Source organism: Eleutherodactylus coqui, chromosome 3 (assembly GCF_035609145.1).
Source record: "Eleutherodactylus coqui strain aEleCoq1 chromosome 3, aEleCoq1.hap1, whole genome shotgun sequence".
NCBI classification, from domain to species: domain Eukaryota; kingdom Metazoa; phylum Chordata; class Amphibia; order Anura; family Eleutherodactylidae; genus Eleutherodactylus; species Eleutherodactylus coqui.
Genome location: NC_089839.1, coordinates 58,829,391 through 58,841,869, shown reverse-complemented (window position 1 = coordinate 58,841,869; position 12,479 = coordinate 58,829,391). Strand labels below are relative to the sequence as shown.

At 42.2% G+C, this 12,479-nt stretch overlaps 1 protein-coding gene across 2 annotated transcripts in view; it reads left to right on the top strand.

The window, feature by feature from the left end:
• Nucleotides 1–12,479, top strand: part of ISM1 (isthmin 1) — a 68,910-nt gene that overhangs the window by 34,481 nt on the left and 21,950 nt on the right. For both annotated transcript variants that reach the window (XM_066595632.1, XM_066595633.1), the window contains exon 2: nt 7,907–8,128. In XM_066595632.1, the coding sequence (XP_066451729.1) occupies nt 7,907–8,128 (222 nt within the window). The remainder of the gene's footprint in view (nt 1–7,906; nt 8,129–12,479) is intronic.

Here is a 12,479-nt window from a genome sequence, read left to right as displayed (position 1 = left end):
AATGTTGTCGGTATTAGTTAATTTTTCAAGGTAGTATTTAATGGGATTTTTTGCCCTTCATGTGTTGGCCTTGGTTAATATTTCTAGTCTTCTAGTGCCTGTAATAGGTCGGACGTTGCTGTGTAGGAATTCTACTTTTTAATAGGTGGTGCTGTAGACTCATTGTACCATCTTACCATTTGCATACATTTCCCAGAGGAACATGCAAGTCTCCTCACACCTACTAGCTGCTCTCCCTAAGGGCTTTAAAGGGGTTCTGACACGAAAAATGTTTTTATGCTTTAACAGCCATTGTTCCCTGGTCTGCCTAATGGACACAGGGAACCCACGATTTTTGGCCTGTTAAAGCATAAAAACTAATACTTACCTTGTCTTCCGTTGTTGTTGTGCTGCCGGGGTCATCTACCAGCAGGCAGTCTTCCGATGACGACGAGCGGGATTGCGCGACGGCGCAGAAGAGAGGTGCCCTCTGACAGGAGTTAGGACAGGCCGCCTCCCCAATGCGCATGCGCAGCACTTGGGAGTTCAGCCAGGACGGACGGGCCGCCCACAGCAAGCACTGCTTGTGACGTGCTTGCTGTAGGTGGCCCGTCCGTTCACCTCGGAAGTGGCTGGCGGACAGAGCAGAGCAGGACCGCTCCAGCTCTGCTTCAAGAAGCCACAGAAGAGGATGCCGGATGGAGGGGGACATGCCTGGCGATCGGTCCTGGCCAGGCAAGGCAAGTAATTTTTTTTTTTTTTTCATGTCTGAACCCCTGTAACAGATGGGCGTATGTGCTAATACTCACTGCTATGTAGCGTATTACCGCATGACCCGGCGTGTGTATTTTTTTTATTTTTTTTTTACTTAAAAAAAAAACGGGAAGTTAGGTCCTGCCCTTGAAAGACAAGGCAAGTCCTAGCTTTTCTCGCGTGTTTAATACTATGCAAGAGAATCCCGATGGTAAAAACGAAACCAATCAATGGTTTCATTTCGGCCCTTTTCGCAGCTGAGAAAATCACAGCTGCGAAAGGGGTCAAAAACACACCCATGTGTTAAGGCTCTGAGGAGAAACAAGCCCTCCCTACCCACGCTTCTTCCATTTGAAAGTCCATTTTTACTGTGCTGTGGTGTTTTGCACGTTCTAGAAATATTAATGCTATCAATTTTACTCATCTGGAATAAATGTTTGTGCTTTAAAGAAATGCTCATTATAGAAAATCTAATATAGACATTTGGAACAACTTGAAACACTTTAGAGAAAGTCGCTTTGACTACTGAAGTGGAGCCCCATTCGACTGTTCCCACAAAAGACCTATACATTACTTCTCTTGGGACCAGCGTATGAGATCTGCACTGTGTATATCTGGTGATACTATAATGCTTCCTGGTGATAATTGGGAGGAGGGTGTGGATGGAAAGCTCCTGGAATGTATATGCCAAAATAAAGGAACCTGTTCAATAACAAAATCTTGAACTACTAACCAAAGTCTTCAGGAAATTCAATCTGGAAAACATACATCACTTGATACCCCCAAAGATAGTTGAGTTGTTAACGGCTTAAAGAGTGTTACGTATAGTGAATGATCAAAATGAAACCGTTTCTAATATAGGAAGACTTTAATATCCTCGGGGATTAAAAGAAATTCTACCTTTTATGTTAAATAGAAGGTAAAGATTTTCTCATTTTTATTGTATTTTTTAAGTATTTGCTAAAAGGATAAAACTCTGTCCATAAGAGGTAAAGCAGATTTGATTTTAATTTACCCATTTTACATTTGGCAAAAACTCATTTTGAAACTTGACAAATCAATTTGTAATAACATCCTAATGCCAAGCAAATTGGATATGAGGCTAAAAAATTATTTCTAGGTATAATCTACATAAAATGAACTTTATAAGTATATGGCAATAGTTACGGTAAGTTGTACCTATCCTATATACAATGATCCATTCATAGTTCTGCTAGATGTTCTTGGAAATGGTCAAAAATTTTGTGTTCAGACTCCTCCTCTTAAAGGAGTTCACTGGAACTTTAAAATTAATGAACTTTCCTTCATATTAATGTTTGATTGGAGAAATGGGCTTCCAGGGCACCTGCTGATAAGCACTGTGAAGCGGCTGCTGTGTTCATTTAACAATTACACCCCTTTGTAGTCCTAAGGTCTCGCTCACCACCTGAAGTTTGCGGATTCAATCCCCGTGTGGTTCAGGTAGCCGTCTCAAGGTTGACTCAGCCTTCCATCCTACCGTGGTCGGTAAAAGATGACTGGGGAAGGCAAAGGCAAACCACCCCACAAAAACAATCTGACAAGAAAACCTCACTATGTGACATCATTCTAGGAGTCGGTCATGACTTGGTGCTTGGACTAGGGGACTTTACCTTTATCTATTGTTTACATAGACACAGCGGCTCCTCCAAGCAGGTGGCTGTGCCTGGTACTGAAGAGCAACCCCTTTACTGTGCTAATTGCTTGAGATCCAAAAGCCAATCTAAAATTGATACTGTAAGGATAGGCCGTCTTATATTAAAGTCCTGGAGAATCCAACAATTTAGCTGAACTCTTATACTACATTCAGACATATACAGATTACTATATAGTGAATGGTGTAAAGGTTCCACCTTCCAGAAAGAAAATCGCTAGTACACGCTGTGTGTGAATGATTGCCTTGGGTACTGGAGCAACATAACCCTTAATGGCTGAGCACTGGATAGTTGGTCTAAGGGCAGGGAAGGAAATAAATGATGCATTTAAAAAGTCCCGGATAAAGCTGCTTTACCTTGAGATTAGTTATTCATTTCATGTAGAGTAGTTCTATATGTAAAATAGTTGGACATACACTATAAAAGTAGGTTTTTTGCTTGCTGGTACATTAACCATAAAATACGTTTTAGAGAGTTATTTTTAATTTATAATTTTTAGAATTTTGTGGAATTACATATTCATATATTGAGGTTGAACCTTCATAAGTCAAACAAACACAAAACAACAATTGTAGATAATAGCTCTTCTATGTGGATGGTATGGCTGACAAATGGGGTCTCGTAGTCTTCCTAATATCACCCTATAAAGCAAGCCCTGCCTGTAATGCAGGATGAAAAATTAAGAATAAAAGCAACACTTCGGGGTTAGCAAAATGTGATGAAGAAAGATTAGCAGGACTGACTTGCCTGGTGTGGCTGGGCCACCCTAGGAGAGGCGGTCCGTCATACCTGAAGTCCATGGTGGCCTGTCTGATACCCAGTAAGGAATCATCATGAAAATCCCTGGTCATAAGATCATCCAGAGGTGGAGAGCATCAATGGGATCCTGATAAGTTTCGGAAGCGTAAAAGTGTAAAACTTAAAGCAAGTGAACAATACCCTGCGCTCCAGGAAATATGGCCAAGAACAAAAAGTGTAGTGTGAGTCAACTTGCTTTAGGCCCATTGCACACGGGCGTATTTGCATTACGGAATTCGAAGCGGGCATCTGGCTCCAGATTCCACAGCAAATACTACCCATAAACATGCTATGGAAAATCGCTTTTCCATGTCCACAAGCGAAATCAATTGCAATTTCCATTTGCAGAAGGAAAATCGCAGCATGTTCTATTCCAGCGCGGATGGTTTCCTTTGAAGTCAATGGAAGACGGCCGATCCACGGCCCTTCTACAATCATCAGTACGGCAAGGTCACAGAATCTGCGTCATCACCTAGTGGCGACACGCAATAATCTCTACTGCGTATGTGCACCGGCACGTCCACATTACAGATTATAAAGAATCCGGAGAGGTACACAGAGGTCACCGGCCGGGCGCAGGGCCGTATTCCAGAATCCAACCCAGCCATGTACATTTGGCGTTACAGTGGGGGTCTACGTTGAGAACACCGCCTAATCTTGGTCTGCAACACACCACAGCAGTGTTCACCAGGGCTCAGAATCAAGAATCCACAGATGGGAATATATAAATATCCAGGGTTTTACTGAACCCTAAGGCCAGTCTCACACAACCAGATTTCTACTACGAAATCCGCGGTCTGCATCCGCATGGAAGATCCACAGCAAATGACATGCATTGACAGGTATGTACAATCTCTTTTTCCTTCACATTAGTGGAAACAAAATGCGTATTCTGCAAGCGGAGGAAAAATCGCAGTATGCTCTATTTTGCTGCAGACTCCTTGTGGATGTCTCCATTGAATACAAATATTTAGAGGAAAAAAAGATCTGTACTGTGCATGACCAACGGCGAGCGTCCGCAGTCATACACGGCACAGAAATAGCAGGTGCGAGGGGGTCACCATTGAGGATATATTTTTTGTGACAACTATTCTATTATCATTTGTGGGCTGTACTGTCTACACAAAACATGAGAGAACCAAATCTGGGCTTGTGCTACGTAAACTAGAGGCTTTCAGTCATTTTGTTGGGATCTGTGTATGTGAACCCTGTGCATTATACAGTGGAATTGTATTGCTGCTTGAGTGTTTGCTCCATTTCCCCCCTCTCTTACTTAGGGTTTAGCTTGGGGGGGTTTTGAGGAAGACCTCCTTTTCAGGGCGCCTGTCTTGCGTTCCAGGCAGGGCTTGCTTTATAGAATGCTAATAGGGAGTATCGTACCCTACATGTCGGTCATACCATCTGCAATAAAGTATTTTATCTATTATTTTGGTTTGTTTGTTTGACTTGTGGAGATACGTTTTAAGGCATATTTAACAAGTTCTCTTTTAATGGTAGTCAGTTAGTGAGTTCCATAATTATTTAGAAGGCTTCCATTGTTTATTGACCTGAAGATGAACGCTTGTAACAGTTGGTGTCTTCCTGATGTTGAATCTTGTTTGTTTTTTGGGGGGTTTTTTTGTTGTTTTTACTTATTTTGTAAATATCTTGATAGAACCGTAACGTTTGAACTGGAACTTTATAGTTTTGTTGATATAAAATAATTCCTTGTTTGTAAAAGAGAACAATAATTGTTCAGTCTAAACGTGTTATGCAGGCATAAAAATCCTCGTTGGCTCATTCACTTATCATTCAGTTTAAACAGCGCTCATTCAGTCCCACTCATTCACTTATACAGCAAATCTGAAAGACTGAATGATTTCTCATTTAAACAAGCAAATGATCGTCAGCTCGTTCAAATTATAAATTGGCTGGTTTAAAAGGGCCCTAGAGTGGGGCCATGAATTTTATTCTGACAAGAGCAACAATGAAGAATAGTAATTTATATGAGAGAGACCTGATTGGAATGAAATATTAGTGTTATTTTGCAACTGTGGGATGTGTCTACATAATTTTGTAAGCAAAGCAAGGTGACCATTACATTACACTGAACCCTAAGGTGGTCACCCCGCTGTCGGCTGTTACTATGCAATAATCCGTCACCTTTGTAAATGCATAATAAAAAAAAAAACAATAGTCAAGAAGAGAATGCTGTTCAGCCATTACATCCTTCTGGATTATAACCTAGGAGAAGAAGGCAGCAGTAGTAGTTGTAAGTGCTACATTTACAGCTCGCCTCCTAGGGGTCATTGTATGAAGCGATTGTGGTGTTGGTCGTCTTGCTGCCGTTATGTGGACACGGCTTTAATATACTCCGCAGGGTGCTCTGTACTCCGCTGGCTCGGACATTCCTCTCATTCCTGTGTTGGTGCAAGGTTATTTAAACTCCTCTTTTTAAAGTGCAGGAATTGCCATCTGACAGGTCTGTGCTACGTGTTTATTTGTCAGTTCAGAGATGTATTTGCCCTGCTTCTGTGGCTCTTCTATCCAAATGGTATTTAGGATTTCTAATCTCATCCTTTTGCTATTTTACAAATGTTCACACACCACATTTTTTACATTCTGGCCACTTCTGTGTTTTACTCAACTGCCTATATTGGCTTTCCTCATTTACTTCCATAGAATGTAATAAGACCCCCTTTGCATATCACATTTGGACATTGTGGCACAAAAGAAGAAAGAAGCGGTCCCTAATAAATTATTATTAATTACTCGTTTCCAAAATGGGAAGAGCAAATTTTGCAAATGTGATTTGGTTTTAGCAAGTATAGTCCTTGGCCAAGTTTTAAGGGGTTATCCCACAGAATTTGTCAAAAATGATTAGGAGGGGTTTGACCACTGAGATCCACAGTGATCTCTAGAAAGGAGCACCCCATGTCCGCCTGGTCAATAGAGTAACGGTGTGCATGCATGACCAACATTCTATTAACTTCTGTAGGTGTGACAGAGCAAGCAGAGCACAGTGCTTGACTATTGCCATAGACAGTGAATTCTGTGGTGGTCATGCATGCACATCACAGTTACATTGACCAAGCACCATTCTTGACATTACTTGGGTCATAGCAATCAGTTACTTATCTCTTGTATAGTAGGTGGTATGTGTCATAGTAAAATTCACATAATGCCAGGACCAAAGTTGTCCCAGCAGAGCATTGCCTGGAGCATCACGCTACTTCTGCCAGCATTTTTTTCCCATGTTTCATCCTGGTGCCATCTTTGCCCAGATAAGCAATATGCACACACCCAGCCATACATATGGTGTCAAAGAAAATATGATTCAGCAAGCAGTTTACCTTCTTAATGTTGTTGCATGGTCCAGAAGTGGACGAGGGTCAATATTTGCATTCTAACCGGTCTGTGGCCATGCCATTCCAACAGTTGGTGTTCTTACACCTGTCTATCATACCTAGCATTAACGTTTGTTGCAATTGATGCTACAGTAGCTCTTCTGTGGGATCGGACTGAATCATTGGCACTTGCTTTGACTCGCCTCATGAATCAATGCACCTTGTGAACTTATCACCCTGGTACCAGTTGTCTTCCCTGGACTACTTTTGATAGGTGCCAAGCGTTACGCATTACATACCCAGGACACCTCAAGAGACTTGCCATGCTCTAAGACCGTTATCTATCTGTAATAATTTGGTGCATGCTAAGACACTCAGATTCTTACAGTTGTCCATTTTTCGTGCTCGATCACACCAACTTCAAGAACTGATGGATCACTTGCTACTTAGTAGATCAACTTTGACAAGTATTATTGTTACAAGATAATATTAGGTCAGGAAGGGTATAGTTTCTCCTTAGGCAGAGCACGTAGAAGGTGTGAGGAGGCCATCCATGCTCCTCTGAGAAATATGCAAATGGAACGGTGAAACAAAGCCTCTAGAGCGCCACCTATTAGAAGGTAGAATGCCTAAAAGTCTATGTCAAACCTTTTCACAGGCTTTGTAACAATGACTGGGAATATAAGCCAAAGACAGTATCTTATCCAGAAGGGAAAAAAATGCACAGACAGATTGTTTGGGGGGGCTTTGCCCCAGTATGTAGTAGGTTGCTGGCTTGGCTGGGTGAGAGGTCTATGATGTGAGTCAGGAGGGATATAGTTTCTCCTTAGGAAGAGGACCTACAAGGTGTGAGGAGACTTATAAGGCCAAGAGAGCCATGCATGGCTCTATAAGTCTCCTCGCATCTTCTAGGTCTTTCCCATAATTCAAACTATAACCTTCATGACCCACATCATAGTCCTCTCACCTGCCCAAGCCAACAACCTACTGTATACTGATGAGGGACACTGATGAGAAGAATCTGGTTTTGGTTTATATCCCCAGTCATTGTTACAAGGCCTGTGAAAAGATCTGACATTGACTTGCAGGAATGCTACCTTCTAATTGGTGGCGCTGTAGAGGCATTGTTCCATTGATATTATTCACTTCACCCATTGGTGGTTTTAATGTTCTACTTGGAAGGCATATTTGCACGTTGACTACATAATCTTAGACCAATACGTTTTTATTCTTATAGCAGTTATGTTTTCTTTTGCTCTACAAAGTACATATATTCTGGACCATTTACCACTGTAGTTTGTAGTCTGTATAAATGTGTACTGTGTACTATCAACAAAACATTGAGTTTCACTTTCATGGAATTTGTTTTTTCTGCAGAATGGTGAGTCTGCTTCTGAATCCAGCTTTCCATTTCCCCATGGTGAAAGACAGGAATATCTAGAGGACCAGGCTACAAGTAGGTCTCTTCCTAACCACCATCTTATGACCAATGGACACTCATCTTTACAAAGAGATGGACCCGGCTCATTCCTTTTGGACCTTCCAAACTTTCCGGATCTGTCCAAGGCTGATGTTGATGGGCAAAATCCAAACATTCAGGTAAAGGGCAACTCCTCTATTTGGAAGTATAAATTGTAGAAGTCATTGGGCCATAGTGCCACTACTTTGTCATCACTATAGAGGAAGAAGCTAGGTGTAGTACTAGGGAATCCTTGTAATAAGCTAGCTGTAGTACTAGGGGATCCTTGATAGAAGCTAGGTGTAGTACTAGGGGATCCTTGAAAGAAGCTTGGTGTAGTACTAGGGGATCCTTGGAAGAAGCTTGGTGTAGTACTAGGGGATCCTTGGAAGAAGCTTGGTGTAGTACTAGGGGATCCTTGGAAGAAGCTTGGTGTAGTACTAGGGGATCCTTAGAAGAAGCTTGGCGTAGTACTAGGGGATCCTTGGAAGAAGCTTGGCGTAGTACTAGGGGATCCTTGGAAGAAGCTAGGCGTAGTACTAGGGGATCCTTGGAAGAAGCTAGGCGTAGTACTAGGGGATCCTTGGAAGAAGCTAGGCGTAGTACTTGGGGATCCTTGGAAGAAGCTAGGCGTAGTACTAGGGGATCCTTGGAAGAAGCTAGGTGTAGTACTAGGGGATCCTTGGAAGAAGCTAGGTGTAGTACTAGGGGATCCTTGGAAGAAGCTAGGTGTAGTACTAGGGGATCCTTGGAAGAAGCTAGGTGTAGTACTAGGGGATCCTTGGAAGAAGCTAGGTGTAGTACTAGGGGATCCTTGGAAGAAGCTAGGTGTAGTACTAGGGGATCTTTGGAAGAAGCTAGGTGTAGTACTAGGGGATCCTTGGAAGAAGCTAGGTGTAGTACTAGGGGATCCTTGGAAGAAGCTAGGTGTAGTACTAGGGGATCCTTGGAAGAAGCTAGGTGTAGTACTAGGGGATCCTTGGAAGAAGCTAGGTGTAGTACTAGGGGATCCTTGGAAGCAGCTAGGTGTAGTACTAGGGGATCCTTGAAAGCAGCTAGGTGTAGTACTGGGGATCCTTGGAAGCAGCTAAGTGTAGTACTAAATAAATAAATGGAAGGTATGCGTTGGCAGTATGATGCATTTCCCACTATGGGCTATATGTACTCTCTTAGGTTAGGGCTCCGTCTTTCTGCTGACCTTGCCATTTCGTAAATGCTACACAGTCTGCATGTTTACATGTGCTGACGTAAGTAGCAGATCATTTTGCGATCTGTACGGGATACTAGTTACAACAGCTGTCTTGTGTCTGTTGATACATAGCATGCTGAAAAATGGTTAATACAAGGAGAACAGTTGACAGGAGCTTGTTACACTAAACAGAGAACTGTCTCATTTCTTATCTTATTTGCAAATGTATAAATGAGCAGCTGGAGATACTGAAGTTGTAGCAGCTGTTGTGAGTTCATGGAATAAATTTGCAAACTACCACTAAGCTTTTTAAGTCATCAATTGGGTCTATATAGTGGCATGCTGACTTCCATATGGCTTGTTGCCTGATGGCTGTACAGCCTAATTATTTCATCAGTCTATAGAATCGAAGTTGGTACGTCCAGCATAATTTAGGCACTTCCTTATCCACTGCATTTTTGACTACATCCCCGGGTTTGTCTTGATCTGTGAAAAATGGGATTCAGACGTAACCATAAGCTTTCACTTCCCAAATAGACACTAATAAGAGTCTCTGAATACCAAGGATTCCATTTATTTTGGAGTGTAGAACGATGCAGTTGCAAAAATGTGGATACTCTTCAAATATAGGCTACATTTGTACAATTGTGGAACACCTAGACAATGATTCATATGCTATATGCACACGTTAAAAATCTAATCTACACGTCGAGAACATTTGCAGCCTATAAATTGACCTGCATTGCAGATTTTGAGAGCCATAGTTTGTCAATTCTTCAGATTCTACTTCCAGATTTTACCTGTTGGATTGAAATCCACAACAAATCCACTTCAAAATGTTCATGTACTACATTCAGATCTTATTGCATCAGTAGTAAATTTGCCCCTTGTGCAGGTAACCTTCTGAGAATTTTATGAGATTAGAAAAACATGTCTGCCTCCTAGAAATGGCACTACACTTGTCTATAGGCTCTGTTTGGCATTGCAGCTAAGTCCTATTAAAATCATTGGGACTGTGAGGCAATACCACACAAAATAGATGGACAAGAGCGTTGTTATTTTTTTGAAGCAAGTAGCTATGTTTTCCTAATCTCATACAACCCCTTTAAAGAAACCCCGCTGTATACATCAGTTCTTTATTTCTGCGTAAAGATCAGTAAACTCCGAGTAGTTGTCTCCCCCTCCCCAACTAATGAGACAATTTGAGGGATAATTTTAAGAGACTATCATGGGAATGATACATAATTGGATGTGATCTACATCTTTTTTACACAGCTAGAATCTGCATAACAACTTCAATTAATGTTAATATTAAAGGAGATGTCCCGCGCCGAAACGGGTTTTTTTTTTTTTAAACCCCCCCCCCGTTCGGCGCGAGACAACCCCGATGCAGGGGTTAAAAAAACCACCCGCACAGCGCTTACCTGAATCCCGGCGGTCCGGCGTCTTCATACTCACCTGCTGAAGATGGCCGCCGGGATCCTCTGTCTTCATGGACCGCAGGGCTTCTGTGTGGTCCATTGCCGATTCCAGCCTCCTGATTGGCTGGAATCGGCACGTGACGGGGCGGAGCTACACGGAGCCCCATAGAGAAGAGGAGAAGACCCGGACTGCGCAAGCGCGGCTAATTTGGCCATCGGAGGGCGAAAATTAGTCGGCACCATGGAGACGAGGACGCCAGCAACGGAGCAGGTAAGTATAAAACTTTTTATAACTTCTGTATGGCTCATAATTAATGCACAATGTACATTACAAAGTGCATTATTATGGCCATGCAGAAGTGTATAGACCCACTTGCTGCCTCGGGACAACCCCTTTAATATTTCTTCAAATGTGTAAGAACTATATCAACAAAGATTCTGTAACCTGGCAAGTAAAGCGGTTTGTTTAATGAATTGTTCCCCCTTAATATAAAAATGACCTTAGAATCTTTCTGTCGGCCTTAGTTTTGAATTTAGAACCCCCATATAGTGTACATGGCGTATTTTATGGACAGTTCTTGAAGGTTGTTTATTTATCAGTGAACTGAAACTGCAGCATTTCGTTAAATGAATCGTATACTGGTAAGGCTGGGTTCACACGGGGCGGATTCCTGTCGGAAATCTCGCGGTTTGGCCGCAGCAAAAACCGCGAGATTTCCGCCGGGAGAACCGCCGCGGCTTAAACCAGCTCGGCCGCATGCTTTTCCGTTGCGGCCGGCGCTCCCATAGAGGAGAGCGTGACCGCGACGTAAATAAACAACAGCAAAAAAGTAAATATACATGCTGCTTCTTTTGAAACCGCAGCTGCGGCCGCCGCAGCCGCGGTTTCAGCCGGATTTACCGCAGCGGATTAGCCGTCCCGTGTGGACGAGGTTTCTGAGAAATCTCGTCCACATGGCTGACTAATCCCGAGATTAGCGGCAGCGGGCGAATCTGCTGCGGCAAAACCGCGGCAAATCTGCCCTGTGTGAACCCAGCCTAAATATTGCACTTAGGGCTCATTCATACAGGCGCATCTGCAGATTTCGGTCTGAATATGCAGCGCATTCACTGATCAAAGCGCTGTGAATTCCGTGTGTGCTACAGTTTTTTGTTGTTTGTTTTTTTTGTTTTGTTTGTTTTTAGTTTTTGGGGTTTTTTTGCACTTGTGAACATTTCGTTTTTCACACACAAACAAAACTCAAAAGAGGTCCCATTGATTTCCAGTATAAATATGCAGTGAATGCGTAAGTTTTACATTCCCATTGACTTCAATTGGCTGTTTTGGTCTAAGATATGAATCAAAATAGGACATGCTACATTTTTCTTCACATAACCAAAAATTGCTTGAAAATGCGAGCTTGTGAATAAATCCATTGAAATCAATGGGTTCTTTTCACTCCGTATTACGTATGTAATACAGAGAATATTTATGCCCATGTTAATGAACCCTAATGACACAAGCATACAGTAATAGTTATGAAAGTTCTTTGAAAGCTGGCCTGAAAACTCTGCTTCTCCATAACGGAATGAAGTTTCCATGAGTGCCATTATTCTATATAAGACATATGAAAGCCCGAAACTCCTGCAGGATAAGATCAAATGTGAAGAACACCAATGGAATATCTGTAGGAGTTTCTCTTGCATGGACTACAACTGTTACATTATCTGTGAATGGGACAGAAGAGACTGGTAAGAGGTGAATATCACTAATCCCGGGACAGAAGAATGATCTCCATGCACCACTTGTTCATCTAGAGAAAAATGTACTTATGTCGACTCTATATAAAGCTTGGTCTCATAAAAAAAAGCCTTTTGACTCTTAATTGGAGATGCATTTAC